The 21,388-nt window shown below is 40.3% G+C and overlaps 3 protein-coding genes across 8 annotated transcripts in view; all 3 read right to left on the bottom strand.

Moving 5' to 3' along the window:
• LOC124260731 (kinesin-like protein K39) overlaps positions 1–16,080 on the bottom strand; it is a 120,174-nt gene extending 104,094 nt beyond the window's left edge. The window contains exons 1-3 of the transcript XR_006894152.1: positions 15,736–16,080; positions 14,118–14,207; positions 12,195–12,235 (exon numbers count right to left, since the gene is read on the bottom strand). The gene's annotated coding sequence lies outside the window, so the exon portion shown is untranslated. Of the gene's footprint in view, positions 12,236–14,117; positions 14,208–15,735 lie in introns of the transcript that reaches the window.
• LOC124260726 overlaps positions 1–21,388 on the bottom strand; it is a 135,444-nt gene that overhangs the window by 75,945 nt on the left and 38,111 nt on the right. The window contains exons 3-5 of one of the 6 annotated variants that reach the window (XM_046695035.1): positions 9,804–9,933; positions 9,501–9,571; positions 9,174–9,273 (exon numbers count right to left, since the gene is read on the bottom strand). The exons of the other annotated variants lie outside the window; for them this stretch is intronic. Of the exons in view, the coding sequence (XP_046550991.1) occupies positions 9,174–9,273; positions 9,501–9,571; positions 9,804–9,933 (301 nt within the window). The remainder of the gene's footprint in view (positions 1–9,173; positions 9,274–9,500; positions 9,572–9,803; positions 9,934–21,388) is intronic. 6 annotated transcript variants of the gene reach the window in all.
• Positions 1,754–21,388, bottom strand: part of LOC124260727 (E3 ubiquitin-protein ligase TRIM33-like) — a 55,962-nt gene continuing 36,327 nt past the window's right edge. The window contains exons 5-8 of the mRNA XM_046695041.1: positions 7,009–7,094; positions 6,629–6,686; positions 5,917–5,970; positions 1,754–3,628 (exon numbers count right to left, since the gene is read on the bottom strand). Coding sequence (XP_046550997.1) covers positions 2,946–3,628; positions 5,917–5,970; positions 6,629–6,686; positions 7,009–7,094 — 881 coding nt within the window. The 3' untranslated portion in view covers positions 1,754–2,945. The remainder of the gene's footprint in view (positions 3,629–5,916; positions 5,971–6,628; positions 6,687–7,008; positions 7,095–21,388) is intronic.

The following is a 21,388-nucleotide window of genomic DNA, read 5'->3' as shown; positions in this document are numbered from 1 at the left end:
ATCCGGAAGGCTAAGGGTGTTAAGAAGTACGTGGTGAAACAACACATCAAACACGCCAGATTCAAGGAAGCTCTGTTCAAGACCCGTACCTTTAGATATAAAATGAACACACTTAGAAGTGATGGCCATAGGATATACGGGCTGACTATAAACAAGACGTCTCTGTCGCCTATGGACACTAAACGTTGGATAGCTATTGATGGGATAAACACGTACGCGTATGGACATGAGAAAATTGAACCAAGAACGGAACCAGAAAAAGTTTGAGGCTATTTACTACAGTCCGCGTGGGTACTGGAAAGGAGCTAGCGCTGTAGATAAGCTAGCTAAAATGGCGCGAGTACCCCCGGAGGAAGCCAAAGCGTGGCTTGAAAAACAAGCCCTGTGGCAGATCTATTTGCCTCCACCACGCTACGTGCCTAGAAGGAAGTTCGGTATTAACATACCTAATAGCGTTCACCAGGCAGACCTACTGTTCTTACCCCACGACAAGAGGTACAAGTATGCCTTAACAGTCGTGGATGTGGCCAGTCGCTACAAGGAAGCCGAACCCTTGACCACGAAAGATTCTGTCCAGGTAGCCAGAGGATTCGAACGCATATACAAACGCAGTCCGCTGACGTGGCCAACAGAGCTGCAAGTTGACCCCGGGCGGGAGTTCATGGGTGCCGTGTCACAACTGCTAGCCAAACACGATACAAAGGTCAGGCGTGGCACGGCCGGAGCCCATCGCAGCCAAGCCATAGTTGAGAGATTTAATAGGACTTTGGCTGAGCGCTTATTCGGGCATCAGTATGCGAGGGAGATGGCCACCCCGGGAAAACGATCGACTGAATGGGTCACGAGGTTACCTAAGGTGGTGTCGGCAATAAACCATGAAGTCACCCGTCTCACCGGTAAGAAACCTGCAGACGCTATCAAACTAAAATCAATAATATCAGAGTCGGCCGCTCCATTGCGTGGGAAGGAGAAACAGATACCAGACAGGGCCCTAGTGAGGTACCTATACCAGCCGGGGGGAACACGAGGGTGATAGCCGTAAGCGAGCCACCGATCCTATATGGTCAGTCAAAACTTACAACATAGATAAAGTTGACATCAAAGCAGACGAGCCTAACTTGTACTACTTGAGGGATGGGCCAGGGAGGGGTTTTGTAAGAGAAGAATTATTGATCGTACCGTACGGTACAATGCTACCTCCTGTCAACACGGCATAGTGGGACATTTTGCTTGAAATTTTTATAGGTTGGGAAAGCAGTAGGGGTAATGGTAGCAAGAGCTAAGGGTCCGACCAAAGCCTTATTTGGGGAATAAGGCTTTGCAGAGGCTTTTGTTGGAAGTGATCCAGGACTGTCTTTTTATCTACTACTAATGAAATATATAGATCCTACTTAGTTCCAGAAAAAGTTCTTACTGAACCTCTCAACAGTTTTACTTTCGGGTCACCTACAGCTGACATAAAACTACAGGCAGGCACACCAAAACCAAATCGCTAAAGTAGACTATATTTGTCACAGGTTCGCCTAAATGTTTGGATATTTATAAACTCACATTAAAAAGAATGTCAATATCACTACTGTCCTACAAAGAACAGTATTATCTAGCTTCTCAGTGAATTTAAATAAAATATATTTGAATCACCTAGTTTACATAATTCTGGCAACACCAAAACCTATTCGATAAAGCTAATTTACAACAGAATTGTTCAGGTGGACAGTTTTCTGTGCACGGTAAACAGTAAAACCTGACAGGATTGATGCCAGTATTTATTCCAATGCATATTAAATAACATCAGCTGACACATGGCATATCTTACACAATGGACATCAGACATGTTATCATATACATACAATATAGAAACATAGAAAGTCAATGCATGCATTTATCAGATAAGTCAACCAGTCGACTTGACATCGCAAAGTAGTTGAATACAAACGGTTTTCTAAAGCGGGATTCTGGTGATAATTTATCCCCTAGTTAAACCTTGTAATTTACTGGAGGAGTAGACAGATGTGAGTCAAACACAACAGGGTTGAACTACAGGTATTGGTTATCAGCTCAGGTCATACTGACCAAAAATAAAGCCTGGTATTTTAAAATTGGCCTGGAACTCTAAGAGTGGCACATCCATCTCTACACACCCCGTTGTCAGAGGTAGACCCAGTGTTTCACGACAGTAACTCACACACAACTTTCAATTTTCAATTTTATACACACATGTAAATGTACATCGGGAACCATGTTGTAATCAACTCAGTGACATGGCAGGATTGTACATGTCACATTATTTGTGTAGATACACGGACCAAGAAAAAACACAAATCCAACCCTCTGTGGGGAATTTAAATTATTTCCAAACACAACAGGACTGATTAGAATAAAGAAACGGACAGTTTCGTAACTACATTTCTCTCCTGACACAAGTACCATGGCACATTTAAACTGGGACATTATATGTCCGCTTTAATCACTTTCATTGTCTAACTGAACTGACATCAACATGTCTATCTCACAGCTACAAATATTATATTTCAATCTCTAGCCTCTACATATGGGTATTTAAATTGTTTATTTCACAGAAGAGAAACAAAATATGTCAAAATATTTGATTTGAAACAACTTTTTACTCAATCATCAACTCAGTTGTTAGTTGTGACATGTCCCAGAAATGTATGAAATGTTTCATAAACTGATCAGTTATTACATAATAATAATCATAACAATACTCTTGTGTGGATGTAAAATGCTTCTAGTACACAAATGAAAACTGTCATGTAGAAAACCGACATATTTAGCTAACCTTGTCACATTGTTGTACACAACATACAACACATGAACAGGTAACTTCTGTGTCCGCTTCTTTCAGTTCTGTTGTATTGAATTTGTATGATAAAGTTGATGTGTGATATTTACAAGTTTACGCTGGGTCATGTTTAGTTTATTTCTTAGGCCAGGACTTTATTAATGAGTGCTTTCTTGATGTCAGACATGAGGATCTCCTCCCCACTGACCACCTTCATGTTTACTGTGAAAGGGTCACTTAACCGACAGACAACAAACACAGGGAGAAGATCCTTCTTGAACTCCACATCAACTTTCCCTAAAACAACCGACCTGTCTACGTCAATAAATCCTATTCTACCCCTCCCGACATCCAACACAACGCCATAGTGGAGGGTGGCCTGTGTGCCGGTTGTGTCAGACATTGTGTTTCTGTAACACTTCCCCCGCTCCCCCGCCAGATACACCCTGGTACAGAAACTCCCCGGGTGTGTGCAACAGCTCCCTACATGGACACACCAGGAGCGGCGCTGGTCACAAACATACCCCCCACTGTCTACCTGGCTCTCCTCCACCACACCCATCTCCAGGACAGGACACAACTTCACTCCAACCACCACACCCACCCTGGTGTTGGTCTCCCAGTATCGTGTTGTGTGGGGGACAGGGGTGACACTAGAGTGGGGTGGAATGGGGATGGGGCCGATGCTACATGTGCCCCTCAATTCCTGTAGCCTGCCACTGTCTGTGTGTTGTGTGGCGGGCTGCGAGTTGACCAGCTCCCCGTCTGTCGTAACATGGCACCTGTCTGTGTTTGCTCGACCAGCATCCAGTTGGAGTTTAGGACCTGGAAATATACAATTGTTATTTTATTGAGTTTAGCAACTGTATTTCCTACAATACATCATGGTATTGTTTGTCCCGTGTCAGTGATTCCAACACAGCGCACTAAATGATCGGCTGCCATTTTCGTCCGTCTGTAAATACAACGATACTCGTGCCCTAGATAGTAATAATAGCGACATGATACTATCCAGATGGGTATTTAAATTGTTTGTCATACATTTCTACATGCATTGGTAAACAAATAAACACTGGTTTAAATACTTTTTTCACCCAGCTGAGTTTGACCTAGTTTGTTGTGACGGCGGTCAGAAATAGACACTACTGCTGCCTAATTATGGGCATATTTCAACATCATTTCACTATAAATCTATATCCATAGGTATTCTAAACTCATATCACACAAAATAGTAAAGAATGAGACAGACAGAAGTGCTGTTTGCCGATATTTTTCTATTTGAGTGTTCAACAGACATAACGTGAACCGGTAACTTCTACGTCCGCTTCAATCACTGAACACAGTTTCATGACACTCGCTGTGTGGGGAAGGTATTTGTCCGGTCGTGTGTGTTGATTAAGATACGTATTTGTGAATGGTATGGATAATAAACGATTTAATTAAATATATATAAATACTGCAGCATAGCAATAATCAATACATTTTAAGTTAAACACACATATACATATTTAACCCTGCAGACTAAAGAACACTGCAGATTCAAAATTGATCTATTTTGGGGGCGTTTGTCCGTAAGAGTTGAATTGAAACAATTTCAGACAAGGTCAGTATATAACCATTTCCAATCTATTTACTGGTTCTGCAGTTCTCTTATAACATCATATACTAAAGCAGCATGTTTTGGCACAATTTATCCTTCTTTGGACCACTGAAACTACTGATTTTGAAAATAACGAAATGGTTAAAACGAGGTCTTATAAATGATGCACATTCACATCTGTTGGGTGGTGGCTGGTTGGTTTGTTGCTTAACGCCGCACTCGGCAATATTCCAGCTCTATGGCGGTCTTTAAATATTCGAGTCTGGACTAGACACTCTAGTGATGAACAGCATGAGCATCGATCTACACAACTGGGATACGACGACATGTGTCAACGACGTCAGCGAGCCCGACCACCCCATTCCGCCAGCCGCCTGTTACGACAAGCATAGATTACCGAAGACCAATTCAAAGCCGGATCTTCACAGGTGTAGGGCGGTGGTGCAGACGAGTAAATGCGTGAAGAGTTCCCTCGCCAAGGCGGTGGCCGGACCACCAGATTCAAACTGCTGAAATCCGGATCTTCACCAGCTAGGGTAGGAAAGGCTCGCTGATGCTTTGCAAGGAGTGTTAAGGGTCAGTCATGTAACTCTTGCATCCAACAGTGAGGTGAGGTGAGGTGAGGTGAAATTGGGTTTAACGTCGTGCTTGAGAATATTTCGCTCATATGACGACGTGCATGCGTGTGTATGTGTATGTGCGGCTGCTTGTACTAGCCCAGACTGAAGCTGGTTTTATAGTGCTAGCCCACTGAGATACCATGCCGCAGTGAAGCATGAATACCCCACTCAGACACATTATACTGACTCCGAGCCGACCAGTCCTTGATGTACCCATTAATGCCGAGCGCCAGGCAGGGACCAACAAGGACCATATTTTAACGTCTTTTGGTATGACGCGGTCGGGGATCGAAACCGCGACCTTCCGCTCTCCGGGCGGACGCTCTAACCACTACACCACGGAGGCGGTCGCATCCAACAGTGAGTGAAAAGGGCACATCCACAAGAAATCTATCTGGGGCAGAATCTAAATATATTTCATTCAAAATGTTTGAGAAAGAGTGATTATAATCCCATCACAAAAAACGTAACATTGTTCTACACGATAATTATAACAGACAAAGGGACAGTATTAATGTGCCTGGATATGAGCGTCATAGAAGCGGACGATAACTATTATTATATTATTATTACAAGGTTAAAAGGTCATCATTTCACCTGGCTTCATGTGATTTTGTGAGATCCAACCCGTTATTGGCCTTCATTTGGCGAGTAACCAGTCAGAGATGCCCCAAAATATATAAGTGATAATTATGATATCGGATATATCAGGACCTTTTTCGAGTGAGTTATCTATCATCATGAAAACCCCAAAGAAAATTATGTCTGATATTGGATTGAGTGAAATGCACGAATCTACATGATGCGTCATTAATGAAGTTGGGTTTCGAGCTACACTCTCCATCAGAGGTCTGTATTTGATGGTATACTCATGATGATTGAAATTTACTTACAGATGATGAAATTAACACTGCGGTCCTGTCTTATGACGTGCGATGTGGCATAGCCTGTTAAAGAAGAGGTTAAAACATCACAATGGCACATTTGTTTCTGAACATAGATAAGATATGAAGTAATTGTTACATGATATTGTGTCAGTGGGTTGTGGTTCAACCATCTTTACACATTTTAAGTCACACCATGGAACGTCGAGGTGATGTGGTTATGGCACAAGTTGATGGAAGTCATCACAGATAATTGTTGTAACATCAACAACAGTGTGATGAACAGGCTGGAATCGTCAACTTAAATGAACTAAACACTTCAAGCATGCAGTTGTTGAAAACGCTATTTTCGTTTTAAGCTGATACACGTTTCACAGCCATGTGTAATTAGGTTTTGGAACATCAAGAATGCCTGTTTTCTTGATTTCGTGACAAAATGTGAAATTCCATGTTATCCAAGTCTAAATTAAACAGCAGTTACTAAACTGCATCATGAATTTGTGGTTTTGTAGGTATGAATATTTATCGAATAACTAGTTCTGTTATGGGAACTCAATTGAAATGTAAAACGCGATCGTCTCTGCTGAAAGAGATTTCATTGGGTCCTCAAGACAAAATGTTATGAACGGCTTGATGAAGATCAATGAGGGTACCTGTTCGCGAACAGAGACAGCGGGTCATGTCCTACTGGTAGAACGAAAATAAACCAGATTGTACATACCTTGCAACGTAATACCACGTGGAATTGTCTCGCCGGGGATGAATGCTCCGATTATAAGCTGAAAGTAAAGTGTACACTACTCATGCATCAATACAGAAAACTGTGTATAACCTTATTCGGTTGACTTTCATCAATACCATGTACCATAAATTCAGAGAATGCATATTCACACGTTATTGAAGGTGTTTGTGAGTTTATCCAGGTTCATGCCAAATATACTTGTGACTGAGATTGGGAGTTATGACCTAACCACCTACATGTTAAGAGGACATGCACTCATTTGAAATGATGGATTGACCTCTCAATCCAGCGTGATGTCCCTTGCGGCAAAAAGTGAGTACTGATGAAACCCAGAATCCTCATAGGAATATTGGACGTACATTTGTGACAATGCCATGCACGTCTTGTGATGTTAGCTGTTCAGGTTCCTGTGATCTCGCCATTCTGCTGTCTGATCCTTTGAGTTCTGTTCACAGAAGAAAAAATATGTTTGTATTTATTTGATACAAGGATCTGATTGTTGGTGTTTATAGAAGATTACGTCAATAAAACTTAACATTAGGTCGATAGAAAACACATTTACATTTTCAGTTAATGATTTAAGTATTTGGTTATTATACACTGTAAGGTTTGAAAGTTGCTTGTGTTATTTGCTATGTAGTCCTCCATCATGGTGTCGCAATGTACCTGGGATGCGATGTATCATCTGTTGGAGCTGTTGCCACCGCCCTTCATGCATCTGAAACAACAACACTCGCATTAAACAGATCAGTTGTTGAGCACAGTATGTGTGTGTACATACATGCATCTGTCCATCCATCAACCACAAACACATACACACACTCACGCACACACAGTTGGACGCACACACGCACACACTCATGCACTTACATACATAAACACAAACGAGTGCAGGCACATGCGCGCACACATGTATATAAACATGCATACATGTGCAGATTATTGGATACTATATTTACTGTAACATGACATCATACCATGATGGTTTCTCGTTCTCTCCTTATCGTCGTCTGCAGATCTGAAATAGAATACAGACCAGATTAATTTAAAACGACATCGATAAGTAATTGTCACTTTACAACTTATATTCACAATAAAATCAGTTGAAAGTATTATATTTCTTTGCATACGTGAAACATAAATATAGTTGAGTAACAAGTATTCTGTTTTATGTAAAACTATTCAAATTGACTGAATCATAAACGCAATGGTCCAGTTCAATTAGTCAAACGAGACAAGGGTCCATATCCGTTAGTATTATCTAAACGTAAACTGTCTTGATTTATATTCACCTTGTGAAGTAGGCTGAGAATCTGGAATATGATCCATGTTGAGACTGGAGGCGAGACCACCAAATGTGTCGATAAGTTCCTCCAGGGCTCTCTGGCCTTGAAAGGTAAGAAGGATTCTCGTGTCTTGTGTGACATCTTCTGGAAGTGTCCTCTTCAGATTGTCATAACATTTCGTCTGCAGTACATCTGTGAGAGTAATGAGCTCCTCTCGTCTTGTAGATTCAAGTGTTCTCTGGGTGTAGTCTATCGCCGATACTATTGAAGTATGGACGCCATGTAAAGTGTTCAGTTTCTCTTTAACCAGTTTGTATGGGGATTGTAGACTCACTTGAATGTCCTCCATGAGTTGTCTCTGTCGATGAAGGAACCTTGCAGCAACACTTTTGAAGACGTTAGTTGCAGCTTCTTCCAGTCTTCTCTCTGTGTAGTTCCCAGTTCAGTTTTGTGACTTGAGACAATATTCATCCTGCTGGTGACGTCTTTCAGTTTATGTTGCTGCTTCTTATGTTTCTCCAGCTGACCCTTCGCTACACCATAGGCCTGATTCAAGTCTTCATTCTTGTGCTTGCTGTGGGCCCCAAGTTCACATACACGACAGACTGCCTTCTTACACGTGTGGTCATACAGCCACAGTTTGCTGTCAGGGTGGTCTCTGCAATTAGGCTCCTTCAGCCACTGATTCATAGGGATATTCTCTGCCTGGTTGATCTCACTCACCTCATGGTTTTGGTTCCGTCTCAGGGAGTCATGGAGTTTATGGCAGTCATAACATAGCTTGTCATCACATTCGTGACAGTACACTACAGCCTTAGCATCATGATCCCCTTTGATGTAGTTGCATTTCATCTCACCATCAGCGTTGACTTTATAGGTAGCTTCATTCCGTCTGACATGATCTACTGTTGTCTGCTCCATGGTGAAGTCATGGCCACAGGAAGGACAGTGTATGCAGGTCTCTTCCGCCTGTGTAGCTTGGTGATCAAGGCATGGCTTGCAGGCAGAATGAAGGCATGGAAGAAGACAAAGCTGCCTCTCATCACAACAGGACTGAGTTGAAAATTGGCACATTCTCTCCTCTGAACCTGATGGCAGAAAAGTAATACAGCAGAGGTAAAATTAATAGAACGGATAAATGGGTTATATATTCAAGCTTGTGTTAATCTTTGAGATAACTTTTTTAGTTTGATTTTAGAAAATTATCCCTTCACCCACTGTACCTCCACCCACTGTACCTCCATGTTGGACTTGCTCTGTATTGTCCACCCAGTGTGGAGACTGTGACCTTGAAACACCCACTAGAGCATCGTATGCCTCCTGTTCTTCTTGTAGTCTCTGTAACGACATTTATCTCTTCATGCATCTTCTATTGATCATGTGTGTTCTGTTGCCGTTTAATTTCAGAAGTTGTTCCTCACTTTCAAAGTATAGAAAAATATGTTATCACGTTTTCTTTCTTCACGCATGTTGCAATAGTCCTCGCTACACCATGTCATGGTGTGACAGGAGCCAGTTTGTTTCTATTTCGTATGCGCTGCAAGTGATTACTTTCAAATACTCACCTTTTTCACTTTCTCACAGTCTGCTTTAGTTTGTTGTAAATCAGCATCGGCCTCGGATAATTTCGTTTTCACTGAAAAGAGACATATGCAGAGATAATAAATCACGACTTCAGCAAGTTTATTTGACAGTAAATTTTATTCCCATAACCACACACACACACACACTCTCTCTCTCTCTCTCTCTCTCACACACACACACACACACACACACATACACACACGCGCGCTCGTCTGCATACACACAGAGGTAGACATATCCCAGTACTGACTATAATTCACTATATGGGTTAATTGTCATCTTACGAGCTTCAACTTCCACATTCTTCTTTTCAATCTGCGATATGTGTTCAGCTCTTTCCTTTTCAATTGTTCCGTTCAGTTCTGCGTTGTCCTTGTCTTTATCCTTAAATTGTTCCTGAAATCCTTCTATTTCCTGAAAAACCAATATTAATGACACGTACCCACGTGTAGATTGAGCAATTTGTGACATTTTCTGCCAGTTACATATCCTGAAATTATCCTTTTTTAACTGTTTCACGTGTACAGTGTGGATTGATGTCACCTGACACACTCACCAAGGTGTGACCACAAAACATGAATGACCTTCCAAATTTGAAGTATTAAAATCTGGATATTAGTAATGATTTGTCTACTTGCCTTGTCATGTGATAAACTGACAAGGATGTTCTGCATTTTAAAAACTCACAGTACTGAGTGCTGCTATTTTTCTATCTTTTCCATCAAGTTCCCTTCTGTGCTGAGCCTCCAGCTTGTCCTTGTTCACATAGATGAGATCTGAGTGACCTGAAATGTATGATATTCATGGCGTCCCATCATGCCGTACAATCTTGAAGACCTATAGTTTCCCAGGCACTGCAGCTGTCAGGAAAGGTAGTCATCACGAGTCGTCCATGAAAGAAGTACGGTGTTAAAGCCTAAGTGTGCACGAAGAAATCGCTTTGTTTTCATATCGGAATTTAAGAATTGGGCAATATCAAATTTGTCACACTGAAAGTAGAACACACATTAAAAGCCTTGAAATGTTATGACATCATGGGTGTCTCTGCTTTCCGTTCTAAACAGGTGAGTGCTATGCCCCTTAGATTATGACGTAATTGAGAGTCTAGTCTCACAGCATTTCCCCATAAATGAGACAGTGCCTCTAGATATTGTAATATATAATTCTGGTTGTCTGCAATGTTCTGTTATATTATTTGAACTGACACGTTATTATCAGAGGACGATATGAATACGATACTTCAACCCCAGTAAATAGCGCTGCCGTAAGTCGTTCATAAGCAAATCCTTTGCTTACTATGTTAAGTGTTTACATATAGATGTACACCTGTGTGTGAGAGTGGTGTGTGTGTGTGTATTTCAGTCACACGAAACTTTCACACATACATACCTTCTTCAGTTGAAGTAGCATCAAGTCGTTCCTTGATAAATGGCTGTGACTTTTCAAGGGCTGCACACAGTGCCTTGTACCCTTCGACTCCTTTTTTTCCTCAGAGTGTCGAGTAACACCTGGCATTTCTCTCGTCCAGAGTCTCTACACCTTTCATAGTCCTCCAATGTGAAGATGCATTTCTCATACAAGGCATTCAGCACCGGGTCGACCTGAAGTTCCTCCTTCAGAAACACGTGATTCTTCTGCAGGATAATGGCGTGGAACATGTCCAACCTGTGACGACGTCTGTGGTTCTCTCTGGGAAGGGAAAGTGGCACATATAACATTGTACATTGTGTTATCTGCCATCTTTACTGTGTTTGTCCTTTAGGGATGAATCAAAGCCATGCCACTAAAACTTCACAGAATCGTAACCCTGTGCTATTTAAAGAGTGATCAGAATTTCGTAGAGCACCTACAATCGGGGCAAAAGGTGATGATGTTGCTACAGCATTTTAGATGCTCAACACCTGAGAATCAGTTTCGAATATGTCCAATGGTGAAACAGTACTGGAAAGTCAAACATAAGAGAAACACAACATGTCAAACACGTAAATTCAAAACATGAGCGTGTAAACATAAAATGTTGAAAATATGATACTGCAATTAACAACAAGGTATATCCCACCTGACTAAAGTTACCTTGTTTATAGCTTAAGTGGGCTGTGTTCTGTGTTCCACCATGCATGATATGCGCTGATAATAATAATAATAATAATAATGCGCTGAAGGAATGCAGTCTGACGACTTATCTTGGAACGTTTTGTGCAATACCACACCTGACTAGAGATTCCTTTTCACAGATCACCGTCGGGCGGTTGATCGGAAATGCACGATTACTGGAATACAGTCTGACCACAATCCTACCAAACTTTGCGTGATGTGTTTGTTAAATCAAATCAAGTCGCGTTATGCGATACATCTGTTGATAGAGATATGGTGGCATACATTTCTGTATTTGACAAACAAATACTTTGCAAAAGACACAAGACTGATCAGACCATGCCGGAAACAAATATGATGGAGGTCGCTGAGTCATGATAGCCGCGAAGAGCCGGGTTAGATTTGGTCTTCAGGAACCCATGGTTGTCGTAAGAGGTGGTCAGGATCGCTGACTTGGTTGACACATGTCATCGTATCCCAATACCGTAGATCGATGCTAATGATGTTGATCACTGGATTGTCAGGTCCAGACTTGATTTTTTACAGACCGCCGCCATTTAGCTGGAATATTCTTGAACGCGGTGTTAAACAACAAGCCAGCCGAGTCGTGACAAGTCGTCGCCTGAAAACCAGAGTGTACTAAGTCATAAAAACCTATTTTGAGAAATTTAATCTTGAAGTTTAGGACAACAATATCTTCTTCACTTTTCAATCGAATTCTTTCAAATTTTGCACATGCATCTGACATGTTAAACAGGATCAGAAGATATCAAATTATATGCTAAATCTGTTAAAATAAATAAGAAATTCACGAAAAATGATTGGAGATAGAACACTTGATCAAAGAAAATCGTGATTTTTCGCAAAACCAAAGTGTTCTAAGTGTCAAAAAACACAGCTAAAACTCAACTTTATTATTATTATATCGATATTTGATTGTTATTTTCCTTTTTACCAGGTTGTATTTTTGTCGTTTAAACCTGTTTTTCTTTCATAAGGACTATATTTAATTAGATAAAGCAGAAATAAGAACAGAGTTAAAATGATCCATTTCGATGATGACAATCACTTCAAAATTGGTAAATCTCAATGTCACGTGATCAAATTGTGCTTGCCCATTGGTCAATTGACAACTTAGAACACTCGAAAATTAACAACATGTGATTTTCATGGAGATAGAACAAAGTTTCTGTTTGAAAAACCACTTTCAAAGCTTGATAGCAAAGTAAAAGGTTGCTAGAGTAATAGATTATGCTCTAAAACCTACCCTGAGCATACTAACTCTAATTTTGTCAAAAGTGGACTTAGAACACCCTGGTTTTCAGGCGACGAAGTGATTACAATTTAATCTCATATTGACAAAACATCAACCACAGATCTAGAGTGATTGACTGACACTTAAAGGGGACAGGGCTGAAGGTCAACATCTACTGACTGACGCGATAGAGTGAACTGATTTCTTCCTTTCGTGCTCGATGTATTTTATACGTATGGATCTTTGCATTTATCTATATTTGAAACACAAGAAAGATATTAGTCTTGACTGGAAAATAAACTGTCACATGATGTAACCATGTTCCCAGGTTCTCGTTATACCTTCAGTGTTATGTCATATCTGTCATACAGAGACACAGAGACACCACCAACACAATATGGTGACTTAAAGAACAGGTGACAACGTACACAACATGTAAAGGAAGATCTGTTTGATTGGCATTTAGAAGTTGGTGACTAATAAGAAAGTAAGAATATTTATGGATAACAACTTCTTTATTATATATGATGCGACGTTTCGGTATGGATTCTTATACCGTTGTCAAGCAAGAGTGAAGTACTACAGCACAGAACAGGCTTATATACATGAACAGGGATTAAGTAATAACAACATGTAGGACTGAATGAGGGGGATTAACAATAACAACAAGGCACGGTGGCAATAATGTAGTGACAATAGGAAGCCAATGGAGGTGGATGTAAAAAACAAAATATACATGCTGATGAGATTAATTAACAATGATGGCTGAAGTGCTCTAATCTGTTGTTTTTATGAGATCATTGTATGCAGAAGGGATGAGATATCCCTGGTCTCTGTTGATTGAGGGCTTGTGTCTCCGGATTTGAACTGCTTCTGCAAGTTTCCTTTTGGTGAAGTCCTGGTGGTTTTTGGATAATATGTCCACATTGTCCCAAATTATGTTGTGATTGGGTCAGTTGATGATGTGGTCTGATAATGCCGATTTTCTATCAGATTTAGTGGTAGATGATAAGTGTTCTTTGATTCGGATATTTATGGGCCCCTCATTCAGTCCTACATGTTGTTATTACTTAATCCCTGTTCATGTATATAAGCCTGTTCTGTGCTGTAGTACTTCACTCTTGCTTGACAACGGTATAAGAATCCATACCGAAACGTCGCATCATATATAATAAAGAAGTTGTTATCCATAAATATTCTTACTTTCTTATGTAAAGGAAGGTAAGAAATAGATTTACTCAAGCCCTACCTGATTTACGTTCAGGTCCACTTGCATAAAATCACTTCTAGTCACTGTCAGAAAGTGATTGTCAGCTCAGAAGCAAGACAGATACACTACCTGCACAAATGAAACATGGACACGCCTTCAAGTCTTAATAAATGTCACGTGGTAACAAACAGGTTTTCATACAGGCAAAGTAGGTTAACGAGTGAGTGTCAGTCTGACCTTGACAGCTCGCTGACAATCAGTAGGCTAATTCAAGGGTATTTCCTTGCTATAGATGCATGATTGATACGCAATATGTTCCCAGGAAGAGACACATAGAGTTATGTAACTGATCTGTTGGGTAAGATGTAGGAAGATGAGGGATTCGTTAAATCTATTTTTGAAGGTGAATCAGTTGTGTGAGAGCGTGTGACCATGGTGGGCGTGGTAGGAAGGACCGAGTGATGACAACAAAACACAAACGGTGTCAGTATGAGAAGCGGAACACGGATGATAGCAACTCTACAAATGTGAATGCTCTTGATATTATCGAAGAGAACAAATTTATTAGTTTATGGCTTCGTGTTGGAAGAGGCTGTTGTCACACACACTCACACACGCAGGCACACTCACACACGCACACATGTACGTAACATACAGTGAGACCACGTCAGGTCATGCTTCGTTTATCTACAAAATGCACTGCTAGAATAGAATTGAATGAGTGAATATTTGAATATATATACCAGCTTCAATAAGACGCCTGTCATCAACGGGCAGTGCGATAAATAGATTATCATAGATACAGTTTAAAACAAGCTGATAACAGTTAAAGGAATACATCACATATCAACAAGACGATATGGACATGGCCAGTAACTAAAGGTAGATCACCATACAAGAGGGACCATGGGGACTTTCAGTACTTTTGCTACATGATGGACCCTAGCTGGGCTTAGACCACCCATTTAGTTACTGGCGACTATTGATAAGTTTATCAATTATCAAAATAACAAATATACTGCAATAAAAAGTATGGCATGCACATAAATACTTTATATGTGTTGAAACTTACATACCTTCCTAGGGGATATGTTTTCACGTTACCTCAACATCCTCCTCCATCCAATAACCAGGAGGGTATAGCCACTAACAATCTAAATTATTTAAAAGAACTACCAATTATAAAATATTACTGTTTACATTTAAAATAATTATTATCAATTTAATCGCTTTTAAAAATCAACAATGGAAAGAGAGCTGATTGTTTTAGTTTCTCCAATGTCGAAGTTCTGACATATTGATTAATACAGTACAGGTTTGACTCTGATTCTTGTCATACTAGGAGCACAAAATGGACGATCTTCACCTGTCAATAAATATTCATATGTTCGTATTCATATATCTAGTTTACAGTTTATGTGTTATGTATAGTGACAGTGTCAAAGCTTACTGGAGATAGTACCATATCTAAACTTAGGCAGGATAATATATCGCTGTAAAGGCATTACCCGCAGATAGATACTCACGAGAATGGCAGAAAACCCATGTAACCACCATAGCTATATTGTTCTGAGACCTGACCTCACTGTTCACAAGGACTGTAACTTGACCAGTTAACGAAAATAAATGAGAAAGGAATAATTTATCTGGGTCCTACCTGATCTATGTCTGCCGTGCGCTTGCAGGTCCTCTCAGTCAAAGTCGTCCTCAGGTAGACTACTTTTTCCTGAATAATGACAGACGGTGTTTGTCGATCAGACCCTCTGGTCCTCTGTGCCCAGCCAGAATGAAATGTGCTATATGACGGAGGCGACTTTAACTCACAGTACAGTACACCTCACGTTCTAGGAAATCGATCGTCTATGTGCAGCCAGTCAGGGATTTTCAGGTTACAATTGTATACGACAGCCAAAGTAGATCAACCGTATCAACATGACATGCAGTTGGAGATTATGTCAAGTCTAGTGCTTGCTTTGTGCAGTCGTCATGATGCGATGGCTTTGACAGGCAATGTGTTCTTAACAAACGCTATGGCTTTTGATCTATAGTTTAATGTTTTGCTTCTTCTTTGGCAATTATCACTGTACTATAGCCAGCATGCATTGCCTAACAAGAAAGGTCCACACACTGAAATCACTGACTGAGGTATGGTGGTTGAGAAGAATGACAGGATTGGATTTAATGCTGTTTTGAAAACTTATTCATGATCACTTATATCACAGCGTGTTAAACAGTGAGGTATGAAAGACTGAAAAGGTTCGTCCTATAACTTTAACGACAATCCGATAGCCTGACTGACGTAACCAGCACAATGAAACACGCGGGAAGTTCGAAGAAGAAAAGGGAAGAGTTGAGTCAGACTGTGACGGACTAGCCGAATACACCTTTAAAGGAAAGGCTACTGAAATTGTACCAAGCTCCTGTTAAATGTATATCATGTTGTCATAAACCATTCCTGTTACAGTCTGTTTCTGGGAAGAATGGATGAATTTGCAGTCATATGACCCTTACCATGTTTGAAAAGGAACATTTATTCATTCAGATAAGATGTTCAAGATGTGCATACGTTTCAATTAATGCATTGTCCCAACAATATCTCCTACTTGTTATTTGTATACTCATCAAGGAAAAACACGTACTTCAAGGAACTAACATTTTGATATCTGTACATTATATGTCCTTAGTGGACCTTGGGTGGGGTGGGATAGGATGGGGTACGGTGGTTATTGTGTGGGTTGGGGTTAGTGATGAAAGTAGGTTGGGGCATCAGCACGTGCTACTTAACGGTAGACGGGATGACAGCAAAAATGGAGTCTTCTCGTGTTAACATTATGTGTAAGTCTGACTCGCTCATGACACAAATCTTGCTGTGGGAATTGCTGGTGACACCGCTGATAATCACATGATCACAACTAAGGGTAGAACTGATGCTTGCTGAAGTCCATCTAAATTGTTAACAGTATTTTATCTCGTTTTTGACATTATTAAGACAACGCTGTCATGTCTCCACTGATACCCGACCAGGGGATTCATTTACTAGCTCTTGAACATGCAGTAATTACACGTTGTGAACATAATTTTTCTCCTGACAGGATGCGTGAGTCCAAAAACATTTGAAGTAAATCTAATTTTACCACGTTTTTAATCGCAGAATATGTGTTCTTCTATTTATGGCTAGAATTTTCTAAAATGCAAACCGATGAGGGGATGGTGTAAATCCAGCTAGGGTCCATGAAGGAAGCAAAAGCACTTTAAGTCCCCATGGTCCAAAGTATGGTTGATCTACCTTCAGTTGTTAAGAATCTTTAACCATTTTTATATTTTTTTGGTCCACAGTAAAATCAACTAGGATATCACAGATTTAATTCCAACTACGAGGTTAGATTTATATCTGTGATATCCTGGATGTTTTACTGTCCTTCATTAACGGGGTTTAATCTTTAACATGTCTTGATCTTTATTGTATGAATTGATTTCGTCACGGTATGGCTGAGACATTGCCGACGTGATCTTAAATATTAATTTGAAGTTGCGAAAAGCCATCCAATGTCACCTTTAACGACAGCCTATAACAACATATATCGGTTTCAGATCACAGTGGTATGGGGCATGTACACTGACCAAAAAAAAATAAATATGCACTGGCTTAGATTGATGACGTCATTCAGGAGTTGTTTAGCAGCCGTGGAAGAAAAAGCCATTTTCATCTGTCACAGCCACGTCACCATAACTCCGATTAGGCTACTAAGTTTCAGGGTCTTGCTGCTTGGATCCTGCTGTTTGGATCCTGCTGCTTGGATCCTGCTGCTCGGATCCTGCTGTTTGGATCCTGCTGTTTGGATCCTGCTGCTTGGATCCTGTTGCTTGGATCCTTCTGTTTGGATCTTGCTGCTTGGATCCTGCTGTAATGATCCTGCTGCTCGGATCCTGCTGTTTGGATCCGGCTGCTTGGATCCTGCTGCTTGGATCCGGCTGTTTGGATCCTGCTGCTTGGATCCTGTTGCTTGGATCCTTCTGTTTGGATCTTGCTGCTTGGATCCTGCTGTTTGGAACCTGCTGCTTGGATCCTGCTGTTTTGAACCTGCTGCTTGGATCCTGCTGCTTGGATCTTGCTGCTTGGATCCTTCTGTTTGGATCTTGCTGCTTGGATCCTGCTGTTTGGATCCTGCTGTTTGGAACCTGCTGCTTGGATCCTGCTGTTTGGATCCTGCTGCTTGGATCCTGTTGCTTGGATCCTTCTGTTTGGATCCTGCTGCTTGGATCCTGCTGTTTGGATCCTGCTGCTTGGATCCTGCTGTTTGGATCCGGCTGCTTGGATCCTGCTGCTTGGATCCTGCTGTTTGGTGGATTGCAAGCAAAGCGATGACCAATGTATTCTTCACTCACTGAAGAAAGACCTCACCTTTTTTTGCTTCAGTGTGATGGTCCCTGTCGTACTTGGCATTGGTGCGAAAGACTAGGTCACATCCTTGGAGAAAACACAGTCAGCATAGAGAATGATAATTCTTTCACCTATTCCCATTGATGATATTATCAGCAATGTATATGTTATGAATAAGTGATAATTGTGTTATAATTATGCTTGATTTTAAGGTTGCATGTGACCTTTAACAGTACAGTATGAATAGAAGCGTCAAAAGCTTATCCACATTTGTAAGAAACCTATGAAACGATATGAAACATATACTATCAATAATATCCACTATTATGAATCGATTGAATAGCATTAGCAGGTGTAAATTGAAACCATGCTACAGTTCAAAGTGTGCAAAGTCATACAATGTGCTAGCCCTTGCCTTTGTCAAGACAAATAATGACGGTTGCAAAACTGGGGCATGTCAGTTTGGAATACCTTCTAGCTTTCAAAAGGTTGCGTGATAAGAGTTGAAATACGATTTCTACATGGCCATTATAGCTCATAAATTGCATTTAAAATGGTCGGTCCTACATGAAAAGCCCCACAAATTTGTTGCAATTTAAACCTGATAGCCCGACTAATACACCCAGCACATCGAAACACCTGGTAAGCGCGAGCACACAGAAAGACAAGTCCTTCAAATGACATTTCATCTCGGTCAGACTCTATCTCCCGTAACAGACTAGCTGAATACATGTTTCACTCAGGGCCTTAAAAAGGTTTTACGAAGTTTGATTTTGGATGGATTAATTAACATTATGTGATTCTTGCCATGGCTGTAATGAAATACAGAATGTATTAATTCAAACAGGATGTTAAAGATGTCTACTTGAGGTTTGAGTTGTTCACGGATTGAATTTGCTTTGAAGTTTTATATCAAATTAGATTCTCGAATTGTGATTTGAGTGTGTCTATTTAAAGTGCAATAGTTTAATGTAATATTGCTAACTTATAAATAACTAAATTGAATTGAAACTGAAACAATGATAGAATCAGTTCAAAGGTATTGATTCATTTGTTCTTCAGTCTAAAATAGACAGTTCGCCAGTTTGAACGTGTATTGGGATATGGGTATTAATACAACAATGTTGAATATAAAGTGTGCGATAGATTAATGCATGTGCCAGTGATATATTGTGAAGTATTCAGCATCCAAGTGAACACAATATTGTTTCGTTTGTTCTTTGCCCCTCGTAGTCCAGACTAAGGAAATGTCAAGCATGAATAACTTCCGGAAACTCTTGCAGGACGTCCTAGCTGGGAATGATGAAAACATTATGGAGTCATTTTAACTAATATGCTTCTTCCACTAACTATACATATAATACAGTTATTAATAGATCGCCAATTTAACAAAGGTTAAGTGTTATGCAATCATCTTAGCTGTAGATTTGACAATTTTAATGGGAGTTATTGGGGCGTGTTTGTGGTGGGATAATGTTAGGTAGGAGGATCATCCCAAACACCAATTACTCTTGATACACTGTAGGTCACGAGATTGCAGCAAACGATGAGTCACTTCATGAAATTTTAGTGAAATCTTACTCACTCATGTCACAAACCTATTCCTGGGAATATCTTCTGTCACTGCTGATGATCACAACTATAGCTATGACTGATGCTTGGCGAAGTCCTTCTTGTGACAAGACTCTTGATTCTATCTCGTTGACGATTTGAGTAGCGCAGCGCTGTCATGTGTCTACTGCTACCAGAACAGGGGATTCATTTATTAGCTTTTCAAAACCCCGCAATTTGAATTTTGTGTTTAGTCGTATACGCACTTGCTCAGAGTTGTTAGATTTCATTGCAGCCCTGGAAGAAGCAAAGGTTTGTTATCCAGCCACGTCACCATAACTCCATTTAGATTATTAGATGTCAGGGCCTTGCTGTCTGGGTCCTGCATACCATAATATGATGCATTGTCCAAGACAATAAGGGTCATGGCAAGCAAAGCACTGACCAATGTCACTCATTAAATTAAATATCTTGCCATTTGTTTCTGTGTGATGGTCCCGGTCGTTCCTGGCCTTGGTGAGAAAGGCAATGTCAGGCTGGGAGAAAACATGGTCAACATTCATTAAAAACAGGCTCATTCGTTACATTTTTGGTTGATGGTGGCAAGATAATGATATCCGAGTTGAAAGACATTTCCACTCTTTAAGAACTTATGTCTGCATCCAAATGTATTAAAAAAACGTACATGGCTTGTATTTTGTAGTAATAAAATCTTTGTATACGTTTTATTACTCGTATTTATTTCTACTACTTTAACAATTGCACGTTTGATTTGATTTTCTTATTTATCAACCCCACATAATGTTTTTATGTTTTGGAAGCAATGAAGTTTCGGAGCTCGTTTCAATTATTCGTTAATGGCATCAAGTATTTTCCCTCTTTCACTTCTTCATGTTGAAAGACATTTTACACTTTAAACATTTTACATCAACTGACATCCGACAATCTTGTCAGTCAAGAACGACGCATACTACTATGTAATAGGTGTAGTGGATGTTTACGTTGTTCATCCTACCATTGTGTCATCCCCTTCACGATGTCAACTTGCATTTATAACACCATGATAATTTCTAACCCAACTTTTTCCAGTGATGGTGTGAAAATAACAAACAGCAGACCTCATTGGTTCTTGGGTGCACCTTGTGCACACTGGATGGATTATTCCTGATTTTTGAATTCTTTTCTAATCCATCGTTCTCATTTGGAGACAAACCGACTGTACATTACCACTATGAATTGAAAGAAATAGCGAGAACATGTAGAATTTAAAGCAGCCATGAAGATTAGGGTTGGGAATAGTATTCAGATGTACGGGCTTACTGGCTGTCGGGATACTGAATGTCATTGTGTTCCAGTTGCGACGATCGATGTTAATCAA

Source organism: Haliotis rubra, unplaced genomic scaffold, assembly GCF_003918875.1.
Source record: "Haliotis rubra isolate DU_JTF1 unplaced genomic scaffold, ASM391887v1 Scf772, whole genome shotgun sequence".
Lineage (NCBI taxonomy): Eukaryota > Metazoa > Mollusca > Gastropoda > Lepetellida > Haliotidae > Haliotis > Haliotis rubra.
The sequence above is the reverse complement of the archived record's forward strand: the minus strand, read 5'-3'. Positions and strand labels throughout refer to the sequence as shown.